The 27298-nt window shown below is 38.8% G+C and overlaps 4 protein-coding genes across 8 annotated transcripts; 2 read left to right on the top strand and 2 right to left on the bottom strand.

Annotated features, from left to right (window-relative positions):
- Nucleotides 1–571: 571 nt before the first annotated feature.
- Nucleotides 572–5867, bottom strand: copz1 (COPI coat complex subunit zeta 1). The gene is made up of 9 exons (XM_086141763.1): nucleotides 5782–5867; nucleotides 5291–5359; nucleotides 4671–4752; nucleotides 4495–4586; nucleotides 2611–2666; nucleotides 2435–2512; nucleotides 2289–2340; nucleotides 2175–2213; nucleotides 572–1177 (listed from the first exon to the last, which is right to left on the bottom strand). The coding sequence occupies exons 1-9, from the start codon at nucleotides 5797–5799 to the stop codon at nucleotides 1130–1132; spliced, it is 534 nt and encodes a 177-aa protein (XP_085997889.1). The 5' UTR covers nucleotides 5800–5867; the 3' UTR covers nucleotides 572–1129.
- Nucleotides 5868–12596: 6729 nt separating this feature from the next.
- Nucleotides 12597–16793, top strand: nfe2 (nuclear factor, erythroid 2). 3 transcript variants are annotated; one of them, XM_086141298.1, is made up of 4 exons: nucleotides 12597–12809; nucleotides 14137–14215; nucleotides 14311–14442; nucleotides 15430–16793. In XM_086141298.1, the coding sequence occupies exons 2-4, from the start codon at nucleotides 14168–14170 to the stop codon at nucleotides 16678–16680; spliced, it is 1431 nt and encodes a 476-aa protein (XP_085997424.1). In that variant the 5' UTR covers nucleotides 12597–12809; nucleotides 14137–14167; the 3' UTR covers nucleotides 16681–16793. The 3 variants fall into 3 exon arrangements, with proteins under 3 accessions (XP_085997424.1, XP_085997423.1, XP_085997422.1); XM_086141297.1 differs by lacking the exon at nucleotides 12597–12809 and adding an exon at nucleotides 13991–14057; XM_086141296.1 differs by lacking the exon at nucleotides 12597–12809 and having other exon boundaries at nucleotides 14076–14215.
- hnrnpa1b (heterogeneous nuclear ribonucleoprotein A1b) lies at nucleotides 16755–20310 on the bottom strand. Of its 3 annotated transcripts, none has more exons than XM_086141300.1 (11): nucleotides 20223–20310; nucleotides 19591–19707; nucleotides 19346–19492; nucleotides 19050–19260; nucleotides 18876–18968; nucleotides 18719–18790; nucleotides 18588–18641; nucleotides 18382–18507; nucleotides 18185–18298; nucleotides 18026–18095; nucleotides 16755–16951 (listed from the first exon to the last, which is right to left on the bottom strand). In XM_086141300.1, exons 1-10 carry the CDS (start codon nucleotides 20232–20234, stop codon nucleotides 18037–18039), a joined length of 1005 nt encoding a protein of 334 aa, XP_085997426.1. In that variant the 5' UTR covers nucleotides 20235–20310; the 3' UTR covers nucleotides 16755–16951; nucleotides 18026–18036. The 3 variants fall into 3 exon arrangements, with proteins under 3 accessions (XP_085997426.1, XP_085997425.1, XP_085997427.1); XM_086141299.1 differs by lacking the exon at nucleotides 16755–16951 and adding an exon at nucleotides 17563–17866; XM_086141301.1 differs by lacking the exon at nucleotides 16755–16951 and adding an exon at nucleotides 17563–17866 and having other exon boundaries at nucleotides 18891–18968.
- Nucleotides 20311–20745: 435 nt separating this feature from the next.
- cbx5 (chromobox homolog 5 (HP1 alpha homolog, Drosophila)) lies at nucleotides 20746–26950 on the top strand. Its single transcript, XM_086141302.1, has 5 exons — nucleotides 20746–21067; nucleotides 21558–21744; nucleotides 22108–22327; nucleotides 22765–22865; nucleotides 25506–26950. The coding sequence occupies exons 2-5, from the start codon at nucleotides 21614–21616 to the stop codon at nucleotides 25645–25647; spliced, it is 594 nt and encodes a 197-aa protein (XP_085997428.1). The 5' UTR covers nucleotides 20746–21067; nucleotides 21558–21613; the 3' UTR covers nucleotides 25648–26950.
- Nucleotides 26951–27298: the final 348 nt, after the last annotated feature.

Below are 27298 nucleotides of genomic sequence, written 5' to 3'. Positions count from 1 at the left end.
CAGCGAAAGGAAAATTCCATAATTGTTTAGACTGAGAATGTACGAGACTCTATTGTTGCAACAACGCAGAATAAGTCCTCTGTGATTCCTATTGGTACCACCATAATGTAATGCCTGTTGTCCTACACGTTTCCCTTTGCAGTGTCCTTCATTGACATTAAAATGCGCACACAAATGGAAAGGAGCCGGGGCTTTGCCAGGGTAGAAATGAATCCATAAAATGTATATGCATGCCTCAAACACTGCTCAGTACAGGCTGCACGACTAAGTCTCCTCCTCCCGGCCCTTTCGGCCACATCATTGACAATGCGTCAAAGTTGCAGTGCACGTAGGCGCCAGGAGATAGCGCCATTGCATTTGTGTTTCCGACGATTGTTATCGTCTTCAAGGACAAAGAGCACAGGCGTAAGCTATGAAAATAGGAAACACTCAAGCTGAATGTGCAGACATTAAAACTTATGGCAAATCATTTCAATTACATAAAAGATCCTCTAGTTCATTACAACACAAAAATGTAAGATTCATGAACCGAACAGTAACTGTTAATGACTGTCATAGCCCTTCACACACCCAGTGTCAACAAACATTTATTAAAAAGTATCTGATGAAAGAAATGCTGAACAAAGGATAGAAGAAAACCTCTGTAATCAGTGATGATTACAGCAGTACTTTATAAATCAAATAATGTAAATGAAGTCATAATTACAGTGCCAATATCTTTTACAGTGATTGCAGAAGAGGACAGAATGGTATCAAATGGAGGGACATCGCTTTCAGGAGAAACATATGGAATGTTGTGACAGACCATGATGAGGTTGATCAGTGTATTCTGTAGACAAACTATAGCTCACCAAACACCCAGGTTCTGTGATGAAAAGCAAGACATATGCCTGGGATGTGGAATGTACATCATAGCATCTTTCTCTTGATTATGCATATGATAAAAGCCTGTTTAAAAAAAAAAAAAAAAAAATCACGGAAAGAATGAAAAATGAAGACATGAGTGACAGGCTCAGCAGTGGTGCTCCTCTCAGAGTTGTAGGAGTGAACAACAGGGAAAAAGGAGTATGTGGCTCAGTGCCATGAAGTCTAGGCTGGACAGCGGCTCAAAGCTAGTCTTCTGAAACCCTTATCGTAGCAGTGACCACTTGATCTGTTCTTTGGCAGACTGAAGAACCTGTGGAGAAAAGCATTCCTTTAACCAGCAGCTGATGAGCACAAAAAAATGTACCAGCTTTTATTAATCAACCTGAATCAATGAAAAACTGCCAAACCACAAACGTAAAGTGTGAGGACACGAGTTTGGGCTTGTCCTTAAAAGCAACAGCAAATCTGACATCTTTGAAATGAATTAACTGGTACTAAGCTCAAACCCAAGCAGTCTGAAATTAAAAAAGGCAGCAGCCATTCTTAGGCACCAATAAAATGTATTTATTTTAATACGACACCAAACAAGCAGCCTTAACCTTCTGAGTTCTTTTGTTTTCTGAAGTTGGACATATAAATCAAAGATGCAATTAAAAATTAAATGAAAATATTCAAGTTAAACATGAAAGGCATTCTATAATATGAAAGCAGTAAACTTCAGACAAAGTATTTTGAGAGAAAATAAAGAATCACCAGATTGCTAAATTGAAGAGAACAACATATTCTGACATATTACCAATCTACACAAATGGCAAGATATTGTAGTTTCAACATTCAGGTAAATGCTAAAAAAAACATTATAATAGGCTAAATATAATGTAAAGCACTATTACTAAACACATATGTAAATCACTGAAATTTGATCAATTATCACTAAAGAATACTCTGCATATACTAGACATGTGTGGGGGGGGGAATCTCTCATATGTTTAAATTCTCTTGCAGATTATATAGCTTTTCACTTACTCTTTATTTATGTAATTGTGCCCTCTACACGCGGCTGAAGAATTTATATTTCTCCTTTTTGTGACAAATAAAGTATTACCTTATTTTAGTCATCAAGTACACCGTCACAAATAAAAGACAATGTAATGCATAACAACCTCAAGGTGCGTGATACAGTGGGAGCAAAGGAGAGCGATGAAATAAAATCCCTATGTATTCTTGAGGAAGTAATGACTTGAGACATTCAATGAAGTAATGGAGCTTTTAAACTTTATAGCGGAGGGGGGTAATCTATTTCTCACCTGGGTGACAGTCTGCTCAGTCAAAGGAACATCATCTCCCTGCAGGAAGATATTTTCATTTAAATAGTTTTTTCTTGAAATTATGTAGATTGCGTGGGAATGGAGGGCGCTTACTCTGAGAGCCACTCGATGTACAACTTGTTGAGGGTCACTCTCTAGGATCACCCTGCCAGACACAGCAGAGAATGAATGTGAGCTGAGGCAATCTTAGACAAGACGATTTAGCATCACAACATTCCACATGTTCATTTCTCCCTTACCCTCCGTCTACAATTTCATCCACAGCAAGAAAGAGCCCCTCCATATTCTCCAGCAAAGCTCTCCTCTCAACATTTTTTCTGCAGTTAGAGGAAAAGCATGATGAAATGTCAAATTGTCAGAAAAAAATAATTCTTTTTTGAGAATAAATAACATCTGTCAAAACTGAAGAACATACCTCAACATCTGACTCAGCGAATCAAAAAGGCAATTTAGAACAGCCATGAGCATAAGCTGTTGAGAGTCAAAGATTAGATTAGAATCTCCTCGTGCATTATGAGCCCATAGTGGTTTTAAATCATTATCACTCCAGAAATACCATGTGTGCAATCACTTTTATGGCATTTTCTTTTTTTACCATGGACCTTGAAGCACACATCTTTACAACTTCTATTAACAATAAACTTAGTAGCTTCATGTTTAAGTTCTTACCTTTTTAGTTTTATAAGTAACCTATACACAACAGTATTAATTGGAACCAAATGTATTTAACAGAATGTAATCCAAAAATTAAAGCGTGAAGTAATAATTAGATTTGCATACTGATTCATATGAACATACATTACATGGCATAATATTGAGCTGATAGATCCACATAATCTCATCTGAAAGCCAATACATTTGAAACCAGTTAGTTTTCCAGTAAAATCAATCATCTGGTACTAAAATTAAATCTGTCTGCATAAATATTATCTGAAGCAGAGAAAGGAGAATGTCTAAAGACAACATAAATCATACATTCTTCAACATTTGCAGTTGGAGTCACAACAATTAGACAGCTGCATATCTGATGTTGCAAAAATTAATTTATCACATAATATACATTTTTAAACTGTCATACAAAATAGGTTATCATTCCTCTTTTTTCAGCTGACTTTAATAGAGGTCAGTCTTCATGGAATCAACCACCATGTTCTAGTTTCACACATCCCTGGTGTTAACTCCAGTCTATTTGGTTTTTCAAAACTGAATTGTCTTTGATCTTTGACCTTTTCTGTCACCACCAACTTTAAGCTATATTCTCTCTCAGTAAGCATTGCTATCAAACTTTGCTATCAAACTTTGTAGTTAGCCAATATACATTCCATCCTCATCCTCAGCCCTGTCAACATATGCTCATAGAACTCCTATTTATTTCCAGCAGTACAATAATGAGCAGAACCTTTGCACTCTTGATGGTCCTGTCTCAATATGTGCTGAAACTCCATTACTATACATTAATATGTTGCGGCAGCCTCTTCACACCAGTCTAAATCTATCAGAATGAAAAAGCCTTCAGACACTCCGACAATTTTTGTGAAACACCAAAATGATAGTAAAGGAAAATTACAACAGCAACAGTTACCTGTTTGAAGATCCTTTGATTCACTAATATACCTATCACTCTTATCATACATACATGCAAGCTAGATTTTATTTTTAAATGGTACCTTGTTCCAAGTCTATGTGAGGATTTTCTAAACCCCCAAAATGGTTTTACAGTCTACACTGCTAACACACTTAACACACTACCTGTACAAATCAAACTATTTCCCCACTTTGTGTCTGCTGTCTACCTGTCTCCTGAAATCCCTTTTTCCTTGGGTAGCAGAAGAGCCTTTTAGGCTCAAGGGTTAATAATAATAATAATGATTTTATACACACATGTGAGTGTGTATATGTAGAGCACAGTCATTTGTCAGACGCTTTTATCCAATGCGACTTACAGTGGAGATTGAACACAGGATCTCATACATGCAAAGCATGCGCTCTACCACTGAGCTTCGTGTTCACACACACACACACACACACACACACACACACACACACACACACACACACACACACACACACACACACACACACACACACACACACACACACACACACACACACACACACACACACACACACACACACACACACACACACACACTATACTGTCCCTTTACTTGAGGGGTAAGTATGAGTATATGAACTATATGAAAAATGTAAGTAGCTATTGAGCTTTTGGAGCTGATCTTGTGTTCAGTTTGGTGACAACTAATGCCATAAATAAACATACACATCAAATATATTTTACCTCATTTTCATGCGAACTTCCAATCACATAAAAGAATAGGTCAATGTTGCTTTTGTAGACAACTGTAAGGCCTTCCAGTAATGCTATCTCACCTGTGAGAAGGGAAAAACACAAATGTTAAGACATGAAAAGATGACACCAGAACTTGTCTTACTCAGAATGACAATGTCTCTTACTGTCTGTCCTGTGTGTCTTGTTGAATATGTTCTTCTCAAAAGCTTTCTGCTCCTTCACAGTTGGATACGTATCGTCATAATACTGTCAAAAGAATAAAAGTCTAATCATCATACTATACAGGTATATAATCAATAAGCCACGGCAACATTAAAAAAAGGCCCCTGTGTGAATGTGTATTTGTGATTATATAAATACATACATTTTATACACCTATATATATATATATACACACACACACACACAAACACACACGTATATATATATATATATGTACACACACACACACACACAACACACACAAACATTTATCCATATACATATACAAATAGATAGATAGATAGATAGTTTGCATCATATATGTGCGTCTATGTACTGAAACATTTACATGAAAATAAAGCAATTCTGTTTAGCATATAGCTTTTAATCAAAAGTTAGTGCTTTCCTGTGTACAAAGTACTGAAGTAAATGTTCACCGAATGCAACACTGACTTAGGTCCAGAAAAAAACAGTTTTCATAGACATTGGCTTTACAATCCCTTGTTCATATTTGGCTTTGTTGACCATAACAAAACACATAATTAAACACGATACAGTTAAAGTGGTTAAGTTAGTGGCATACCTTGGCATACAGCCTGTCTCCATCATTGTCCAAAATAAGTACTGCTTTGACAGTGTACAAGGATGGTTCCTGTCAAGAAAGAAGATACTTTGTAGACATATTTCATTTTAGTCGTAACATATGATCACGAAATGGATTTGACAAACTAACTTCTTAACGTTAACCTATATTAAACTGGTATCTGATTATAAGCACAAAGCCCGCCAAGTACAACGAACAGGATTCATAGTATTTAGGGTACATGTTGAGACCCAACAGTCTAAAAAAGTGTCACTTCCACATCACCAATATACGCAAGCGCTAACGTTACCTTAACAGAAGCTAGCGAGTTGGACGGCATCGATACTCCGGTTTGTTAGCTTAATGTAAAGTCGGCTATCCACACAGTTCTATCGAAAAACCTTTTAATCACGGTATTCCGTGGTTCTGTGATGACGAAAGACTCGAACTATACACATACTATGTCAAAGAATTACAAGTGGGAACATTACCAATATGGGAGAATCCATCTTCTGTCTTGTTAGCAAACCGACTAGCCGGCTAGTAGTGGCCTACGTCATTAGTAATGACGCTTATTTCATCGTCTTTGTCGTCGTCATTCGGTGCCGCTTCTTCTTCTTTGGTAAAAAAAAAATACAACAGTTAGAACCCACGAATTCTCATTACCGCCAACCTCCTTTATCTGTTACTTCACCTCCTGTTCTCTCACTGTGTTTAATTGTGCTATGACCTTCACACCTTGCTTCCAATTACAGCCAGAAATTATGCGTTTTGCGGACTTATCGGCTTTATCTTCCTCGTTAGATTTGTGTTTATTCCATTCAAGTCTTGATTAGTAACCCATAAGAGCAGTGTTTTGAACCGTTTGATTCTATTTCAAAGTGACACAGTTTCAATTTTGTCTATAACCAGTCATGAGTGCAAATAATTTTGAGCCTAAAATTTCAATTTGTATTTGTTTCATTAACCGAAGAGCTTATTTAATCATTTCTTAATTCATACAGTTACTATCCATCTCCAACGTGTACTCTAGAATGAAGAAACAACTACTCCATTACCTCTTTACATTTTTGATGCATCTGAAATTGTGCGCAGTGCAAAGTTCCTCAAAATGTGTTATTGTGTAACTTTATTGGAAACCTTCAACATTTGGTTTTATTTTTTTGTTTTGTTTTGTTTTGTTTTGTTTTGTTTTGTTTTGTTTTGTTTTGTTTTGTTTTGTTTTGTTTTGTAGTGCTAAAATATTGATTGATGTGAAAAAGATTGTGTCCCTTCCCATTGAATAAAGATGAGATGAGATGATGAGATGATGAGATGAGAACAACTTTATTATAAAGCAGTGCAATGTACCGCAGCTAAAGAGTGTACTTCACTCTCAACCTCTAAATATTAGGCCCTCGTCATAGTTACTATTATTTTTACCAATTCCACTTGTGATTGCTCTACACTCTCTGGCCATATTTGCTGATCAATGGTATCAGAAAGTGTATCCAAACCTGTATTCATCTCGTAGGAAGGAGAAGTTGTTTTGAATAGTATTGGTCCATCATGTGTTCACAAACAGACCCCTGTAGACATGTTGCTAGTATGTAAGCTAATGAACAAAAGATGATATTTAAATCCAAAAAGCTAAACATAATTAATAGTATTTACAAAACCATTACCAACTGTAATTCACCGTTGACAATTACCAGCATCCTGAGTTCAGTGGTTTTGAGTGACGTTGTGGGTTTGCATGTGTTTGTTTGGGACTGAATGGTAAATCATGTACAAGTACTTTAGCTTGCTCAAACTCACCAACTATTTTTTTTCTTGTTTTTTTTCTGCATCCTCCTACATTCAACCAACCTCAATTATCTTAGTTCCCACTTCTGGGAAACATTTGGAAATTCAAGCTGATGGGGATTTCCCTCTATCTCCGACCATAAATGATATCACAGTTCAGTCTTACTGTAACATATTTTCGAGCTTGAGTTTCCAATTGAATGGGAATATATTCAAATTTAAAGGCAGATGTACAGCATAAAACCATTACTGACTGTAAAGCTATGTGGTAAGGAGATCTCTTCAAATTTCAAACACTGCAGTCAACCACGTCGTCTTGTCATATTTTTGCCTTGCAAAGTTTAGTCACTATGACTTCTAGTGTGCTTGATTGCACAGGAAACAGTAAAATTGGTTTAATCCAAAATTATGCCACCATTTACTTTTATACGTTCTGATACAACACTATCACAACAATAATGCCTGACTGAGGTGTTGGTGGCGACAATGAAATGCTAAATGAGAATCAAACTAGGCTATAAGATGAGTTTAAAAAGCTCATCAAGTCAAACCAATTCAGTTTTATTGACATTATCCAGACCCATAAATGCAACCTGTTTCTCAATTCTTATAGTCTGTATAAAAAATGACAGCCACTGCCATTAGAGTTTTGGATTGTGTAAGGACCCCCCCTCCCCCCTCCAGAAAGAGAAACAAAAATTCTGCAGTGGAAATAGTGTCACGAGATTCTATGTTTCTTTAAACAGTTGACATCATATCACGTGCACCTTTTATAACACAAGATAAATGAAACTTGTCTAAATTCACACAGCCCAACAAAATAAATTAAATTATGTGATGGTGATCCTTTCTCTGCAGATTATGCCAACAACCACAGCAGTTAGCAGTTCCTTTCCTAGAATCAAGCTCTCATTTTATCAGCATTATGCAGGGCCAACCAACATCCTCCTTTCCCTGCCTTCAGTGTGTGCCTTTTAATAACCAGCCACCCTTGACACTTATTATAATGGGGACATAGGGTCTATCATTTGAAAACACTTCATTACAGCAGCCCCAAAAATATTCAATTCTTATTTGTCCTTCATTATGTGTTTCTGTTTTCTTGCATATGGCTGAAGAAATTAAATAAACTTTCAAAATATTGGAACAACTTCAATACTGTTCTTCAAAACTTGCGAAACCTCATCATGTTTTAAATATCTTGAGATAAGCTTATATTGTGACATTCTACTGTGATGCTGCATTGTCAGGTTCCTCATTTGGTGTTTTTTAGTGGGTATCTTCTGTGACCATCTCAACTGACATTGTAATTCAATAAAGGAAAGGTTATGACAAATTGTTGTGTCAACCTCCAGCAAGCATTACTCTGAGATGGACAGCACATAACGAAGATCATTGGACATTTTGTGAATATAAAAAAAAACACAAGAATTGATAATTGAATTTAATCGTGTATTCATGGTTGGTTGTTGCAATAGAATAAGATTTATAACGGTTATTGAGGAACTTCGGCTTTAGTAGAACATGATATGTGTTCTGAGTCGAACCAGTACCAGGTAGATATTAGAAGAAAAACCTGAAAATGACTACCACATGATTATTTATTTATTTCAAAAAGTAGTGTTTTGTTTTGTTTTGTTTTGTTTTGTTTTGTTTTGTTTTGTTTTGTTTTGTTTTGTTTTGTTTTGTTTTGTTTTGTTTTGTTTTGTTTTGTTTTAAACTTTGCAAGGTCTTAGCTGATGGTTATTGCAGTAGGCTCAGAACAGTAAACCAGCCATGGCAAGGTAGGCTGAGAATCCACATTTGCGAGCTAAGGGCTAAAAACAGAGTAAGATTTTGCTAGTTTCCCAGAGGGTGCCATTGTGACCATGAGTTACAAGAAAGCTAGTGGTGTAACAAGAACCTGTGCCTGTGGTGTCTGACCCACAAAGGTAACTAAATGATCCGTCAAGGTACGAAAGGGTGAGTCATGGAGTTTATGCAGCAGTCGTCTGAGGAGCGGAGCTGCAGGTTCCCTCCGATGCCAGGGTTAGTAAACCACAAGTTCATCTCAAGCGCTCAGTAACAGTGCAACGTGTGAAATTCATGCAACAGATTAAACAACATCAAAATACTCTAACGGAGCAAAATGTGTTGTTTTGGATAGATTTATAAATCTCTTGGGAAAAATAACAGGGAAATTTTGTTTTCAAACCAACCAGGTGTATTCTTGATAGTTTTAAGGAGTTTTAAGGAATCAATAATTCAGTTCTGATGATAATTTGCTTATAGAGTGGACTTTAGACCTTGGCCTTTGATTTCCAGGTCCAAGTAGATATATATATGCTGATTTGACTGTGCATTGTGATTGTGCATGACAATCCACAGTATAAGGCCATGAAAGAATCAATATCGTGTTTTGTAAGTCGATAACATTGTGTCATGTATTTGGTAAGTTGCTCCGTTTGGAACCTTAAGTGTAATTAAAATGAGCTGTGGTCGTTGCCAATATTTTTTCCATCCTAGTATGTAAGGAAGATGAATGGATTGATATTTAAAGAAGTTGAGGTTGACAAAATATTAGCTGCAACTATTAGTATGACCAACAACTGGTGAATAGCATTGCTGATTCCAGTTTTCCGTCACTGAACTGTGATGAAATAAGATACAGGCAGATACTGCAATAGGAAATGCCTCGCCTTGCCATGTCTTTCTACTGTATATACGGTATTTTTTTAACTTTATGGGATGTTTTTTTCCTGCAGAAAATTAATAAGATTCTTGTATTTTATCATTGCCATAATATTTAACACCACATTTACAAATTGATGATCGTACATATGATGTCAAAAGAAATAGAATAACACCCCTCCATCTGACCTCCCTATTTTTCCCTTTCCCAGAAGCTGACTCCCAAAACATTCCCCTTTTGATACCACAACCCAAAGCACACACTCATTTTGTTTAGTAATACAGTGGTTTTTCCACTTATGTCCAATACAACTTTCTTACTGTTAAACAAAATGAGTGATGCCATATCCCTCCATCTTTAAAGAACTCATAACATACATGAAAACCCCAAGAGCCAAAGAAAGAGAGGGATATGTGAGAAAGACAAGTTAAATGTTTGGCCATTAATTAAATTCAACACACAGCCCAATTGAAATTTCAATAACAGAATTCAAGCCAAACTGACTCATCTGTTGCCAGTTCCCAGCAAATATGTCAAGTTGTTAGTAACACCCTGTTGCAGCATTGAAAAAAAGGCTGACAGCATCGAGAGGTTCACGCAAGCTGGAAAGCAGAGATGTCAAAGACTAATTGAAGCAAACAAACAAACAGTGAAGGCGGGCGTTGACCTGGTAACTGTGTCCAGATTCAAAACCACTGTGGTCACAGTAATAACAGGGTGCTCTCTGGCATGCTGGGGCAGTGGTTGAGTCAGGGGCTGGGTGCTAGGAACTTGGGTTGGGAAGTCCCTTCTTTGATTCCTGGTAGACATTCACCTTTCTTGACTCTGTCAGCCACCTACTTTTTCCATCCTAGAACAATGACAGAAAAAAAGGAGTCTGTGAATTATGTTTCAGTGGGATGTGATTTTCTTGTAGTTTTGTCAAAAGCATGTTCTCATGGTTGGTAAATGTACTGTGTCTCATTGTAGTACTCGACTCCCCTTTGTATTGTAACATGCCTGACTCGCTACAGCATGTATTTTGCAACACTTGTAATTTTCAGTATTGTCACTATAAATGCTCACTTACATTATATTTTCATACAGGCTGGAGAAGTATGTCTTTAATTCTGTCACATTTGGCAAAAAGGATAAAATGTGAAAGAGGTACTTCTTGTATAGAATACTTCTTGGAAAACAGCTCTTTTGATAATATAAAAACAGAACAGATAATTATCTTCCTCATTAATATTATATGTGAAAGTTGCTGTTAACTGTTTAGATTTACATTGCTTTCAAGGGAGGGAAACACAAGTTGACTCAATACGTCGTGGCCGAGCAGAAGAGGGGTTAACATATCACACGTCAGGAGAAGTTGAAATGTTCAGTATTTTGTTTAAGTTTGTTTTCTTACGCACTAACCAAAAATCTAAACCAGAAATAGATGTCTAGATTTTGCCCAATGTTCTTCCCAACTACCCCACTGAAATAAAGAAATAACAGTATTTTCAGGGGGGATTATTTCATTTACTGATACTCAGGGATTTTCAACCCAAGAGATAAATATTGTGCACATATGATTGTGTACAGCAGAGTTTCCTCCCATGACACGAAAACGCAAATGCAATTACAGCCATAGTGAAAAAGCCAGACTTCTCTCATCATTGTCTCTGTCTCATTCATTACAGACTATTCCATATAATTTCTTCTTTTGCAGAAGAAAACATTTAAACTGAAAGAAGATTTATACCTTGATGAATCGCCATCTACTACTATTCAGTTTCCTTAAAAGTCTCAAAACCAAATGTCTCATTATCCAAACTCTTCAGAACATTCTGGGGATCTTCTTCCAGTTTAAACATCCAAACCATGGATCCAAACCATGACAACTTCTTTACTTAAATTATGAAAAGTTTTTTTGCAGTTAATTGAAAGGACATGTGTTGTAAATGCAACATACAGTATGTTTAAAATACAGAGCCCGAATATTCGTTTGATCACTCTAATATTGGTAGATTATCTAAATATTGACACCTGGCCTTTTGCACTTTCATCATGGTCACTGTAGGAGAGGTTGACATGCAAATATATTTGTATTACCATATTAAACGGTTATTAATGAAAAATCTCCGCTATAAACGAAAGCTGTCACACAATGGGGCAGATCTGTGAAACACACACCCTCTGAGGATTCACTGTGCCTCAGGAGCAGGGTGGCAGGGGATTTTTTACCCAAAGATTTTAATGGTCACTTGCTATGTAAGACACGCTCCCCGCCATTCTCCCCCTGCTCCTCTCTCTCCCTTGGCGGTTGCTATGCCAGATAGTGGAACAATGTGGTCTTTCTTACCTGTCTGAGCGTGTACATTCCATCTCTTCTGAACTAAGTCTCAATCCAACCTCCAACCCACCCATGTTTCACCAGGGCCCTCACTGAAAAGCCAGTTCTGACTCCAGGTGCTCCACATGACACTCTTCATACCTCTTGATCGGGACGATATGAAAGGATTCTGTTCTTGTATGTTTTGACCGGGACAAAACTGACCATCTGGCTTAATTCTCACTCACTCCGTGTTGTTTAATTTAGTTCATTTATCTGTATTGTCAAAACAAAATTGTTGTTGCACTGCTTGCCAATTTTGTAAACATCCATGGACTTGAGTGTGGACCGGCTGAGTGATTGTCATAGTGCATGCCAGACTGTTGGTTTGTGGTTTGACATGTGGGCAGAGGGGAAATTTGAAGGTTGGGGAGCAAGTGTGCTATTAAGGATACAAAAAATTGTGGTGTGGGTGCTTTACAGGAAGACTCTGTTTGTATCCACAGAGCCATCCCATTTATGCCGGTAGCTGTATGCGTTGCTGTGCAGAAAGAGACAGATCGTTGAATGAGAAATATAGCGAGGGGACATTGAAGATTAAACTTGATCCTAGCGATTAAAAGTAATCAGCAGAGCAACACACTGCAAACAGTCTAGAATCTCCTGTCAATAATGCTTTCTTTCTTTTAAACACCAGGACTGTGCCTCTCTGAATCTTTTTTTTTTTTTCTTTGCAACTTGGAGACACAAAGAATGTTGCTCAGGTATGTTCATTAACATTTTACTTACTTCCTTTTGCAAAGCCGTTTGGAAAATTATACATTTTCCAAATCAAATTCAACATAATTCAAATGATTGATCATTTCAATTTCAAGTGATGCATGTAAAAGACGAAACAGATGGATAGTTTGATCATCTTTTATCTGCTGATTTGATTATATTGTTAATTTTGTATACTTTACTAACTTAACATTACAGTATTCACTGTTGACAAAAAAATACATCCAAAGAAAACAGCTGATTAAAACTCACGCCAAAGCTTTTAACAGAATATGAAAGTTGTGGCAGAGGGTTTGCAGAAATAATTTTAACGGGACAACAATCACCGGTTCAAGGCCCTTGTTTTGCCTTTTGTCCAGCATTTGGAAATGAGAAACATGACATGTTGCCTTAGAACCAGCACTAATATGTTCTGGACTTACATTCATTCATATTTCTAATTTCATTATATTTCTTGCGCAAATTGACTTTGCAAGACATGAGTATATGCCTTGTGCCGTACTCTCATGTTACTACGGTCCGGCAAAGTTGATCCTTTGTTTCAAAATAATGACTTTTTACATACTATTTCAAAAGTTGTTGTGCATGACTTTACTTATTGGAATTTTTCATTTCATAGACCTGTGAAAGAGATATGCAAATTATATAAAATGGAATTTTCCACTGGCATATTGGCTCACTGAAGTGGAAATAACAGCTGATCTTTATTTTTTATTGACAAAAGAACAATACAAACAACGAACTATGAATTCTTATCATTTAGATGATATATTATGAAAATACAGAGTGAAAATCTCTTGATATGTACATTAATGCAATATGTCTTATGTGTAACTGTGTATCCTTTAATAAGCTGACTGCTGGGAGAGAACAACATAACAAACTGTGTTTTCTACATTGTTTCATTAGAAGATTAGTTTAATTTCATTGGTTTGTAGAGTCAGAGCTATAACATAGACGCACACCAACATTTTCCAAGTTAGCCATCAAGACCCTCTCGATCTGGCAGAGCTTGCTGTTTTCCTGCAGATTGTCTTATCAGGGGTTGGCATATACGGACCCCAGGACAGCTGTTGGGAGGAGTCAACCCAACTGTATTGCAATCTTCATGTGTCCCAAATACCTACACACCACCCGAACGCTCATAATTTACCACCAGCATGTCTCCGGATGTAGAATTAAACTTATGCATAGGAAATATTTTTAAACTATCTATTTGACAGACCTCGGAGGTTTTATTTTATTTTTATTCTATTATGTAAGATCATTGTGGAGGGATTGTACTAAGTTGCTGTTCTGTGTTTCCAAAAGGCTGAAATATTGCAACAAAAGTTTGTCCTGAATGTGTTCATCTGCCAACTATGTTCTCCCCCAGAGGAGAACCTGCGAGGTGAGTCCATAAGTTTAATATGGAAAATGAGGAAGAAATATTTATAAGTATGAGAGTAAATAATTTTGTAATTAATTTTTGTTTTCTGTCTCAAGGCACTAGCCACACCAAGCAGGTTTTGTGGTGGGCTGACCACTAATTATCCAAGCCCACAGTCTCATGGAGCTTCTCAGGACTCTGAGATCGATATGGCTTGGCAGGAACTGATGGCCATCACAGAGCTGCAGGTAATTCACTGTTCATCATTTCACAATCACTTAAATGTTTTTTAAACTTAATTGATTGTGAATTTATTACAATCCAAACATGTTTTAGTACTTTTTCTATTTTTTCAAATGAGTTACATGACTGAAGTGCATCCATTTGATACAGCAGGAATTCATATATCTATTGACTGAAAGGTGATGCTCAGTTTAGAAACACAAATACAAACTAAGGATAGTTGTGTAACAATGGCTCGTTTGAGTGATGGCAGAATGAAGAGATTGTGAGCATGGCAAGTGCTGCATGCTGCTAGCAGCCTCTGCAACATACAATACTGGTCTGTGTCCATCTGAAACCTGAGCAGAGCATTAATAGCCCTGTCTAGGATATGGGTGGCATATAGGTGGTTCAGGAACTGTGTCTTACAGTAAACCCAAAGATGAAAAAGTTGCAATAAATGCAAAGAATTGACAACACTTCATCCCACCGACCAGGGATACTTTACTTTGAAAATCTTTAGATGCTGCATTCAAAGTATTTCACAAGACGACAGTGTTCCCTCGCTCTTATATCACAAAACTATCACAAACTGAATATCAAGGTAAAAGGCTATTCATTTTTGCATCTGTCTTACATACAGTTCAGTATTAGTACATATGTGCTATTGCATATTTATCTATCGTGTCATACAAATGGAAAAAACATAACAAATCCAGAAGGATGGTTTGGTCAAGGCGTGCCTGCAAGGGGTCAGAACTTGCGCTCCTTAACAACACCCTATGAGATATTTAAGGCTGTCTGCATGAGTATTAGATGAGGTCTTTTTATTGTCTGGGGTCTGAACCAAATCCAATGGTCTTAGTGGATAGATCTAACTTTGGGGTTTATTCTTGCTGGTTTTAATAAACACAGTATTTAAGAGGGGAAAGTGTGTTAACTGTATGCAGTTCATCATGTTTCTATGGTGAGAAATTGAACTGTGATAAGTAAGGCGGTGTGTTTTGTTGCAGGAATTTGATGCTCCCAATGCCGACAACTATGACACAACACAGTTCCAAGCCATCGAGCCCACTGGGGTCCCCCTGGGAGGATATGGAATGGTTCAGCCATATTCTGAGCCTCTTCCTGGTTCCTGTGAGCGGAGCGCAGCTCCGACTTATGGATGTTTCTCTGCAGAGATGCCAGTCCTCAACCGCCTTGGCAACAGTGCCGAAACAATGTACGGACTCTCCGAATCTGATGTCAACCAAGGGATGTTGCCTTCGACATCACAGGTGCAGCACTCCATTACTGGTCTTACAGAACAGATCGGTCCATTAGGTATCAATCATGGGAACAGAAGGGCCAACGCTGGCTTTCCTCAGGTTATAAGTCTGCACATGCTGTGGAAAGCCCATGGCAATGGTTCACCCACTCAAACAACAGATGACCTTGAGTCAGACTCTGGTCTTTCTTTGGGTTCAAGTCCGCCTTTGGCCTCACCAGAAAACGCTGCTGGCAGCGGAACACGTTACCACAGTATGGGCATGGGAACATCAAACATTGATGAACAGGACTGCACCGCTGGACACAACAGGTCTGCTGTCAACCAGTTTTCAGAATACCCATATCAGTCCCACCCATATTTGCACAACACATATTTTCAGCCTCACATCAATCTATCTTCGCAACCGAACCCTTCTAAACACAGTCCGGCAAAACTTGCTCAGAGCACTTGTAACATATTTGGTGACACTGTACTACCCAGCAGAGGGAGCTCACAGCAGCTGTATACAAGACCACAAGGAAATTTGTCCAGTCCACTGAGCAGGGATGAAAAGCGGGCCTTGGCCATGAAGATCCCCCTCCCCATGGAAAAGATCATCAATCTGCCAGTGGATGATTTTAATGAGCTTCTGACACAGTATTCTTTGACAGATACTCAGCTGGCACTGGTCAGGGACATTAGACGGAGAGGGAAGAACAAGGTTGCAGCCCAGAACTGCAGGAAAAGGAAACTCGAGAGCATAATTCACCTGGAAACAGAACTGGGTCAGCTGCAGGCCCGAAGGGAGAACCTGGCTCAGGAAAGGCTGGAATTCCAACGTAGCTTGGCCTTTATGAAAGCTCGCCTGAGAGAACTCTATGCATTAGTATTTTCTCATTTACGAGATGAGAATGGACAACCGTATTCAGTCAATGAATACTCCCTGCAACAAACACCCGATGGAAAAATCTATCTGGTGCCTAGTACAACCATCCAGAAGAGAGACCAATGCTGAGTGACATTGTTCACTCATTTTGTCCCTTGTGCAATTGTAATGTTTGTGTTCTAATGACGGAGACCACACAAATGTTTTAGCAAAAATATACTTTATTAAAAATAAGGTTCCATGTAGAAAATTAAATAAAATCGTCAGCACCTGGCAGAAAACCTGTGAGAGGATAATCAAGTGTAACACCATTTCACACTAGTTGCTGATGTTTTTTGGATATCTGTACCTGAGAGAGCCATTGGAATGAAGTCCGGTTTTGGAAATCCTGTGTCGTTTCCTGAAAGTACAAGTAAAGAGTAAATCAAATGCATCCCTTAAAATATTGGGCTTAAATTTATTCTCAGCATGCAATAGGTTATAGGACCGCTGTGCAATGAGTGGCCCATTAACATTTGTCAACATTTCTGTAAATAAGATTGTTTGCACAAAAAAATGTTAACTCATTACTGGGCTAGATAGCTTTCTACCAGCTACATTAGAAAATATACTATCAGTAGTTGAGAAGTCTGGTCTTACCTACGGCATTAAAGCCTTTCGGTAGCTGCTGCCTGCTAGCCTCAGGCTTCTGTTCTCACTCTCCCCTGCTTCAATGATCCTGGCGATGGTTTGCTACTTCTCTCCCTCAGCTGGCTTCCATGGCTAGCCTCAAAGACTTTGCATGTAAGCTAGCATCCTCCAGATGATCTTTGCAGAGCTCAGGGTCGATTCTGTACCGTGTGTGAAGATTGCATTTCCCCAATGGCTATAAAATCCATTGACTTTTTGCTCATTTAAGAAATCAATGTTTTTTGTTGTTCTTTTTTCCAAAGAGCATGTAGAACACCTTATCCCAACTTCACATATCTGATGATCCCTCCCTTTCCCAAAGCACTAAAAGGAGGCTAACAGTTTTTTAAAAAAACTGAAAGATCGTTTATTTCAGCTTGAGTTGATGCAGATACAAATAAAACCAGATTTAAAGAAAAATCTACATAAAAACCTCATTGGAATGCTTGCTTTCCAGAAACACAGATGAAAACACAAAACGTTTAAATGAAGACCCTCCATGATTTAGCTACTGTACATCTCTTCTTGCAGCAGCTGTAACCTGCCACAACTGTTTGGCTGAGCAGATTTTGGAGGTAAAACCTGCAGCTGCCCTGTCACTCGCTGTCACTTCCTCTCCTTGCTCTCCTCTCCTAAGTACTCAGTCCTGTTGAACAATATGGAACAACATTGTTAACTGTGCACTGACTTTGCATAACCTGACATCCAGTGACTTAAATATAGAATCTACACTGTACGTTGATACCCTGCAAATTAAAATCTGGCTTATGATGTAAAAACTCGAGCTATGACTTGAAATACATACCACTTCACATTTCAGAATCGTCCTGGACGGCCATAACCACCGTTGTTTCCAGAGTTACCTCCATAGCCACCTTCATGTGAACCATAACAGATTGGGAAAAAAATAACTTAATACCATAAGGACATACTGTGACTTCGTCACCAATTTCAATTTCCTTACCATAGTTCCTACCACCGCCACCTCCACCAAAGTTGTTCTTCATGGGGCCAAAGTTAGAGGGCTGAGGGTCATAGTGGCCCATGTTGTTGTAGTTTCCACCACCCCCACAATTGCCTTACAATTAAAGGTTTCAGTCAACTCATGAATAGGTGTTGTTTAACTAGGTCATAAGTGAAAAAATATGCAAGGGTACTCACCATAACCATTGCTGTCATAACCATTGCCACCATAGCCTCCGCCACCACCCTGGTTGTAGCCTTGGTTATATCCACGGCTTCCAACATTGCTGTATCCACCAGGACCTCCGGGACCACCTCCGTAACCTACATCAAATAGCCTTAAGTACAGTATTCAAATTCAATGTAATTGGAGAAAGGGAAACGCAACTAAAAGAGTTGCTTACCACCATCTCCACCGTTGCAATTGTATGGACCATCTCCATATCTCCCCCTGCCACCTGATAAGGAGTTTGGGTCAGACTTGCGCAAAGGATGGTTCTAAGTGGTTAAAAGGTTAGAAAATTCAAGTCTTTACCTTGACTAAAGCCTCTGTCGTAGTCATAAGGCCTCCCTCCACTGCTTCGTCCACCAGACATGTAGCCCCGATCTGCAATAAAAGCAAATGTTAGAATCCGTGACAGGAAACAGGTTGGTGGGGAAGTGCCTCAGAGACTTCGCATTGCGAAGCTCACCTCGCATTGCCATACCAGCTGACTGCATCTCTTGTCTTGTAAGGGCCTTCCTAACTTCACAGTTGTGGGAATTGATTGTGTGGTATTTCTGAACTGAGGGCAGAAAGGGTAACATGAGTACATTATTGTGGCATCATGGGGTCAAAACTGAAGGCCAGAGAGAACGCTACTTACTGACAATCCTGTCGACCGCATCATGATCATCGAAGGTCACGAAAGCAAATCCCCTCTTCTTTCCCGTGTTGCGATCAGTCATGATATCGATTACCTCAATTTTGCCAAACTGACTAAAGTAGTCGCGCAAGTGTGAGTCCTCTGTATCTTCTTTAATGCCACCAACAAAGATCTTTTTCACAGTCACATGGGCACCTGGCCTGTTTGAATCCTGAGATGAGACACATGTGTCAGGCCTCTTTCCTTTTACAAAAAGATGCAACGGTCAAATGTTTTTTTGAGAACACTGAGCTTACCTCCCTGGAGACTGCTCGCTTGGGCTCAACAATTCTTCCATCCACCTTATGGGGACGAGCATTCATGGCAGCATCAACTTCCTGTACTGATGAATACGTGACAAAGCCAAAGCCCCTGGATCTTTTGGTGCTGGGATCCCTCATTACCTACAGGGAGGTACCCTGATTAATACTCACATTAAACAGGCGACATGTATGTGAATGCTTCTGCGTCAATATCAATGTTGTGCTTGGAAATTGCTTACCACGCAATCTGTAAGGCAGCCCCATTGCTCGAAATGAGCCCTCAAGCTCTCATCTGTCGTCTCGAAGCTGAGACCGCCGATGAACAGCTTGCGAAGCTGCTCTGGCTCACGTGGGATCTAAATAAGAACAAGTCACTTATAAATATCTTTGTCTTCCGTCGTCACTGAGAACAAGCGGTGTGTGCATGTGAAAACAAATTAGGCCAGAGTTATGTAAATCACAACGAAATAAATCACCCCTGCGTCACAGATCACACTGAAGCAGGGTGGAGAAGGCGCAGATCTCCGCCATTAACTAACGTTTGCAGACATTAACGATCAATGCACAGGGGGCATAGGCCTTTATTTCACGTAAAACGCAAGCGTATCGGGAAAGCACGGTGGCTTTGTCCTCTTGAGGATACAAAATTGCCATTTAGCTTCACCCATGAATGTTGTTTGGTCGCTAAGAGAACAAAAGGCCACGAGGCCCGGATATTCTAAAATGGCGGCGTTGAACTGCTTGATAGCAGCTGTGATGAGGGCAGGCTAGAACGGATACATCGTCGTGAACTCGCCCCCGGAAAGGCACGTCTCCTACAACTACGCACGACACTAACGAAAGATGGAAACATGATCACTGCACTACTCACATCTTTAGACATGTTTCGATAACACCGTTGACGACTCCCTGGAACTGATCAAATGGCGATGGTCTGCACCAGAAAGGCACGGTCCTCCCTACAACAGATGAATAAATAGCAACGATGTATCTGTAGTATGCAGTGATTGGCCAGTAGTTCCCGCTGCTCTACGTCATCCATAAAAATCAATTTTGATTGGTCAAAATACAGTCAATCACTCCCCTTTCCCAATAGCCTGCTTGGTAGGCGTTCTTCCAAAAACGCAATATAAAAAATAGTAGGGTTATTGCCCAATTAATTTACATGGTTTCACTATTTATTCCTTTCGACCTCGGCTACGAAACACAAATAGAAAACAACACGATGATATCCGTGGTTAAATTAAAGTGCATGTTACGCAAAGGCTCATTCGTAGGAGACAGAACCACCAACACTGCATACTGGTGGTGGGGGCTGTTTATTGTGCAGCACCACTGCCATACCTCGACAGAGGATAATACCTACCGTACCAGCGCATCCAGAGATTTCATGTGGAATTGATACAAATATATATTGTGTCAAATTAAATCTGCCTATTGAGATCTATCAGGAAGTCATCTGTTTTCCCGGTGGTACTATGCTAGCTCGCTACATATATATTTAGATATAGGTCACAGCTGACTGAGGGGCGGGTACGTTCATTGTGAGTCTTAAACGCGCGCTTTTACGCACAGCCAAGCGCACAGTACCTTTATGTGAACTGGGCTACATGCTAAGTTAGGCCAGCGGTGGCTTCCACAAATTTAGAGGTCCACAAAAAACACGAATTATTCCAGCGGTTTTCTGGTGAACCAGGTGCTAGTTGCATCCGAAGGGTAAGCCATTGTTCAGACAGCATTGCACTTCATGCAGTTTCAAGTATTCGATTTGCATTTTCGTGTTATTAGCTAGTGGTAGTTTCGATGAAGCGCTAGCTTTCAAGCTACCTGCTTTAGCACATATGCCTTTCGTGCCTATTGATGAGCTAGCAAGTAATAGCGCATGCCAGCCCTCCGTCCTCCGGTATCTTAAGGTATATTACATTATTGTAGAGCACAGATACCGTTGGTTGTTTTGCGAGTTTATCCCCCGAATCATTTTTTTGTACATCAACTCGTAGCATCGTATCCACAGGGGGAAACGATGTTGTTGGCATCCTTATGGCAAAATCAACTTTAGTTTCCATCAAGCTATAATGTTGCCACCTCGTAGCCTGTAAGGTGGTGTCTCTTAAAGTTAATGCCAGAGAAGTTTATCGATTAAAAGTTGATACATGTTTTTTCCCCTTCACACATTAATAGTAATGACTCGTTTCATCATGTGCAGGAAAGTACCATTGGCCTGTCACAGCATTGTGTAACGTTCCTACAACAAAAATTGCGATGGGAAAAAAGTCTCGTGACGAGGACTCCTCATCCTCCGACGAAGAAGAATATGTTGTGGAGAAGGTGCTGGATAGGAGGGTTGTGAAAGGCAGGGTTGAATTCTTCCTCAAGTGGAAGGGATATTCAGAGTAAGTTTTTTTTTTCCTGCATCTTGTTAAGTACAGTCACAGACTCACTATTTCAATATGCCGAGCAAAAGATAGATGTGTTGGCATGGACACCTTTTCACACAAGACTGTCAAATTGGTACAGAATTTAAAGCAGATCCTCCAGCGGCTCCAAAATGCTTCTCGTCCCTGACATTTCTGTGCTGCACTTTTGTTTTGTCTTATAGTAATAACCATTTAATGCAAGTCAGATTTTTTTTTTTTTACAACACCCTACACACTCAATTAGATTAAGGATACATTAACCTGAAGATCAGTTGAAAAAATGTGGCCCTGTGCCAAGGTGATTTAAGATTCATAAAGTCTCTCGTTCTCTTTTCCCAGCAAGCACAACACATGGGAACCGGAGAAGAACCTGGACTGCCCTGAGCTTATTTCAGAATTCATGAAGACCTATAAGAAAAGCGGGAGCTCCACACCGAGCAGCGGGGCCAGCAAATCGAGCACAACCCCATCTGGACGCTCCAAAGAATCCAGCGGCTCAAAAAAGAGGAGCTCGGATGACGATGAGGAGGGAGGGAGCAAACCTAAAAAGAAAAGAGAAGTAATTATAAAATTATTGAGGGAATTTTTTGATAATCTTACTGCGGACAGTTTGTGGCCCAAATACAAGGCTGTACGACAAGAAATGCACGTATGATTGTTCAGTGTAAAATCTCAGGCTATGAATGAATTGCAATTCCCAAGATATATTTAAATTAGCAGGTGCATAGTTTACTGATTCTTTACCCAGAGAAAAACACTATTGAATTTTCTCTCATATTTTTACAATTTGTGCACTTCTGTGTATATAACTGTATATCAGTATGTATGTATGCATGTATTTTGCATATACTGTACATCCATTAATGACACAACCATTATTTTCTCTGTCAGTCAAAGTTTTTTTTGATGGCACTTGTAAAGTATACTTTATATTCTCTGTATAGCCTGGCATCAGTTGATCTGAAATTTGACACATGGAATCTGTTTGTCTCGTAGGACGAAATTCTGGTTGCACGTGGCTTTGAGCGAGGACTTGAGCCAGAGAAGATCATTGGAGCAACTGACTCATGTGGTGACTTAATGTTTCTTATGAAATGGTAAGTTTTATTGTCAGTCTTTATCTCACATTTAGAACATAGATTTTGTTCCTGCTACAGGCATCCGTGGCTCACATTTGATTGTGGTTTCCCTGATAATGTGTGACCAGGTTGTGTATTTTATTCACACCCTCTGAACAAGACATATTACCTTGAGTGTGATCTTTTAAAGTCTAATCTGATCCACTTTGTTATTTGGTCCTAAATCCAAGACAGATCTGGTTTTACTATAGCCTGAGCAGTTAAATCTAAATTAATCCCATTATTCCTCTTACAATGGGAAGAAACGCTTGCTGGTGAGAGAAGGATACGATGTAGTTCCTTGGTGAGTGTGGGTGACAGTCAGCAGATTAGTCAGTGAAGGGACTATGGGACTCAGTATTTGGAGTTTGCTCCACTGAAGTGCAGATAATGCTCAGGCCATAAATAGATTGTTTTGAAACAGTTGTTTATAGTACTTTTAAGCATAAGGGTAGGTTTATGATTGTGGACAGCTCCCAATTGATATTGATTCTAGCCATTTTTAGAAATTAACATGGCCGATCCATGCCATATCTGGATGCTTTGTTTACTTAAATTTTGAAATTCACTTTCATGTGTCTGGTGGAGAAAAAAAAATAAACTTTTGTGTTCAGTGCAGTGTCTGCATTTGTTACCGTGTTCGCTGCTACCTGTGAATGCATTCTTTTCAAATGGCAAGTCTTAACAGCGAGATTGACACTGGCCAATTTTCACGTTAGCCCAAGTAATTAGCCCTGGTCGCTTTTCTTTTACTAACACTATGACTCCTCATAAAATGTTATGTCTTCACATATAACTAATGTATATCTCTGTAACATCATCAGTAGTTCTTAATGTACCCCCACTAATTTTACCTCCACCATTGTTCTGTGGATCTTTTTGCCTTTTTTGGTGTGTGTGTGTGTGTGTGTGTGTGTGTGTGTGTGTGTGTGTGTGTGTGTGTGTGTGTGTGTGTGTGTGTGTGTGTGTGTGTGTGTGTGTGTGTGTGTGTGTGTGTGTGTTCCCCCAAATCTACAAAATATCATAAGATGCATGATGCAAGGAAGTAAAAATCACAGAGCAGTTTGAAATAAAATCACAACTCAACAGCAACTGATTACCTACCAATTCATAGTTTTTACTGAAAATAAAATAGAGATTGAAGAGTGACATGGAGGAGAGATAAAATTCTTGAAATATTAAACACAACAAATAAATAAGGCAAAGTAATTCATCTGTGAATTAAGTTTTCTTTTACTACTGCAATTAATCACAATAGTGAGTTTTGAATTATCTAATTTTAATTAATGTCATTATTGTGTCTTATAAAACTAACATTCACGCAATTTTGAATCGAGCTCCAGTTACAGCATCTCGACTCTTTTTCATTGTTTAATTCGTAAAGGGCTTGACATTTAAAAATAAAATCCCAGCCTGAATTTAATGGTTATTTTGAGATATGCAATTTATTGGGAAAATGGCAATGCATTTAAAATATGTATTACATAACAGAAGCTATTCATTCGTTTTCTACAGTATACCGCTTCCCCTGCAGTCAGGGTCATGATGAGCTGGAGCCTATCCAGCTGTCACTGGTGCAACAACTATTCACTCTTTCATTCACATGTCCGAGCAATTTAGAGCAATTCCCATTGATCACAATCAAATCCTATTGCACTGTGGAGGGACACCCGGATGGGAACCATGCAGACCTGGGGACAACACATACACTACAGTCAAAGACCAGGGAGCAAACTGGGGAAGTCCTTGCTGTGCTCTGAGGCAGACGCACTAACCACTGCAACCCTGTGCTGCCCTTAATACTAACCACTTTACTGTAATGTTGTTTTTAAATAGAGCAGGTGCTAACAAGCAAATTTATGCTGTCGCACAAAAAATTGTCACTGTAAAAAACAACATAGGAGAATAACTACCATTTTCAACTTAGAAGTATTTTCTAGATATTTGCCCCACATGAATCTGGTACAATTTCACGTCTATATACATTCTCTAACCTGCTGTATGTGCATATAAAGAAGAATTTCCAAAGACCTTGGATGCCCGAGGAGCATATACAAAGTGTATAACGTGTGGCTAATTGATCTGCAATTATAGAAAGTCTGTGGACGTTCTCAGTCGTCCAGGTCATGGTGAATTCTTGTCGAAATCTTCTTATCTTGAGCTGAAGAAGCCTCTCGGATGAGGGGTGAAACATCTTCAAGTGAACATCTTCAAGTGCAGGTGCCAAGACATGAAGATTTCAACAAGAATTATAGAAAGAGTATTTATATATTTCTTACTGAAAAGGCATGAAGAGACCAGGAACTGATGCTAGAAATTTTTTTCCCTCCCTAGCTGGATACGTTTTCACTGATGTCCACAGATCTCGCCCACTTAAATGTCCTGCATTTACACACGGATCAATTTTTATACTTACAGAGAATTATTTTTGTCACTGGATATTACCAAAACAGTAACAATGTATTTTCACATTGTTGTACATTTTACAGACCATTGTGATATGTGTATGTGTGTGTGTGTATAATATCCATTAATGTCATTTGTTAAGAAATGCTACATGGAAGTCATGCAGACTACACTGTTTCAAGCTAACTCTAACGGCCTGCTGTTCCCTTTTAGGAAAGACTCGGATGAGGCTGATCTCGTGCTCGCAAAGGACGCCAATCATAAGTGCCCACAGATTGTCATAGCCTTCTATGAGGAACGTCTTACCTGGCATGAAGACAGTGACAAGAAGGAGAAGGATGCTGTCAGTGCGTGAGATGGATCACCTCGCGAGGAAACAGGACCTCCTCCACTGCAGGGACAAGTTTGAGTTAGACATTTTTCACATCCAGTCCTCCATCCCTTTCTGTATGTCCGACAATGACACAAATACAGCGTACACAGATCTCCATCCACGCCCCATTGGAGCACAAGGGCCCAGACTGCTAAGGAGGATCCATCAAATAGGAGAAGATGATTTGTTGGACATGGGTGACATGCTTTTTGGGAGGTTATATGCTGTTCTGTCTTTGTATTATTCACCTTTTTTTATTGTCTTAACACATCATGTTTTAGTGTTTATTGGATATGGTCATTTCAATAATGTATTTTAAATCCACAAGCACAGGTGGCCATCTTTTAAACTCTGAATATAGTCTTGAGATTCAGATTTCATACAAACTGTTAATCACAAGTTTGTCCTAAGATGGGCAAATGACTCCCATCTCTATTAGCGTTGTATCTTTTTGCTTTTTTTTTTTCCTCGTAGAATTCTCAATTTTTTCGGTCAACAGGGATGTAAAGGCAACAATAATTGACAACCTTTCAATGGAGACTGGCCTCTTGATAAGACAGTTCCAGTATCCTTGTTCTCGTTTGTCAATTATCTCTGACAGTATCCAGGTTTTAACACGTCAAGTAGTCTGGTGTCTTTTATTTTTCTTTATTCAATTACAGTACAATAAAAACAAGAGTAAAACTTTGGCTTTTTTTTTTTTCGTACTTTTTTATCGTGCAGTGTTACGTTGGGATCAGTCTCATGTCCACAGGTTGACAATCCTCACTGTATTCTTGTAAAACAAAACCAGCATTTCTCAACAGTGATTGGGCCTGCCACCTTGTGGCTGAATAGGAACATTTTTGGAAGGTTCTTCATGAAGATGATGATAATGATTCCTGCGCAGTGATTTTAAATTGTGTTTTGATGTTGTAAGTGATGCTTTTCAGTTTTTCAATGGGAGATCAAAATTTACAAAATAAGTAGTGGTTTTGTGTGTTGACCCTTGTGCTCCAACATGGACTTTTGGACCAAATATGTTTTTCTTTTTATAGACTGAGAGCTGCTGTGCTTCTTTTTTTTTTTTTTTCTTTTACTCATCCATTGTAAATGAAGGCAACATAATTGACATTCATAAATACTGTATTTTAATCGCATCCCTTGATATCACCTAGCTGAAAGTTTGGTGCAATTTTCTTTTTATTAAAAAAAAAAACCCCTTTGAGATCTTGTTTTTTGGTCCTCAGTTTTTGTTGTTGCAGAAATTTTTAGAAAGTGAATGATATGTTACAAACATGTACAGTAGCTTTAATAAATATTTACAATGTTAATGTTGGATACAGATGGATTTTGTTTAGGACTAAAATCATATTTTCCAGTCCAGTGAACCAGGTTATGGTGTAAACAAATACATGTAACTACAGCATTGTTTTGGAGTTTTTGGAGTTCGTCTGCATTTGAAATTAAGTTTAAAAGTACTTGAAACTTCTCTAAATAGAAATTTCGAGATGAGAAATTGAAGAAAAACATAAGCAATAATATATAACTCACACGGAACCTTACATTTACTCATAAATGTAACAAGTTCGAATATATATTTTTTGATATTTCAAGAGCAATGACAGCTTTCCACCAGCAGATGTCGTGATTG

Source organism: Fistularia commersonii, chromosome 34, assembly GCF_037954325.1.
Source record: "Fistularia commersonii isolate RoL2024-O1a breed Wild chromosome 34, RoL_Fcom_v1.0, whole genome shotgun sequence".
NCBI lineage: Eukaryota > Metazoa > Chordata > Actinopteri > Syngnathiformes > Fistulariidae > Fistularia > Fistularia commersonii.
Note: the sequence above shows the minus strand (reverse complement) of the source record. Positions and strands in the feature narration are given on the sequence as shown.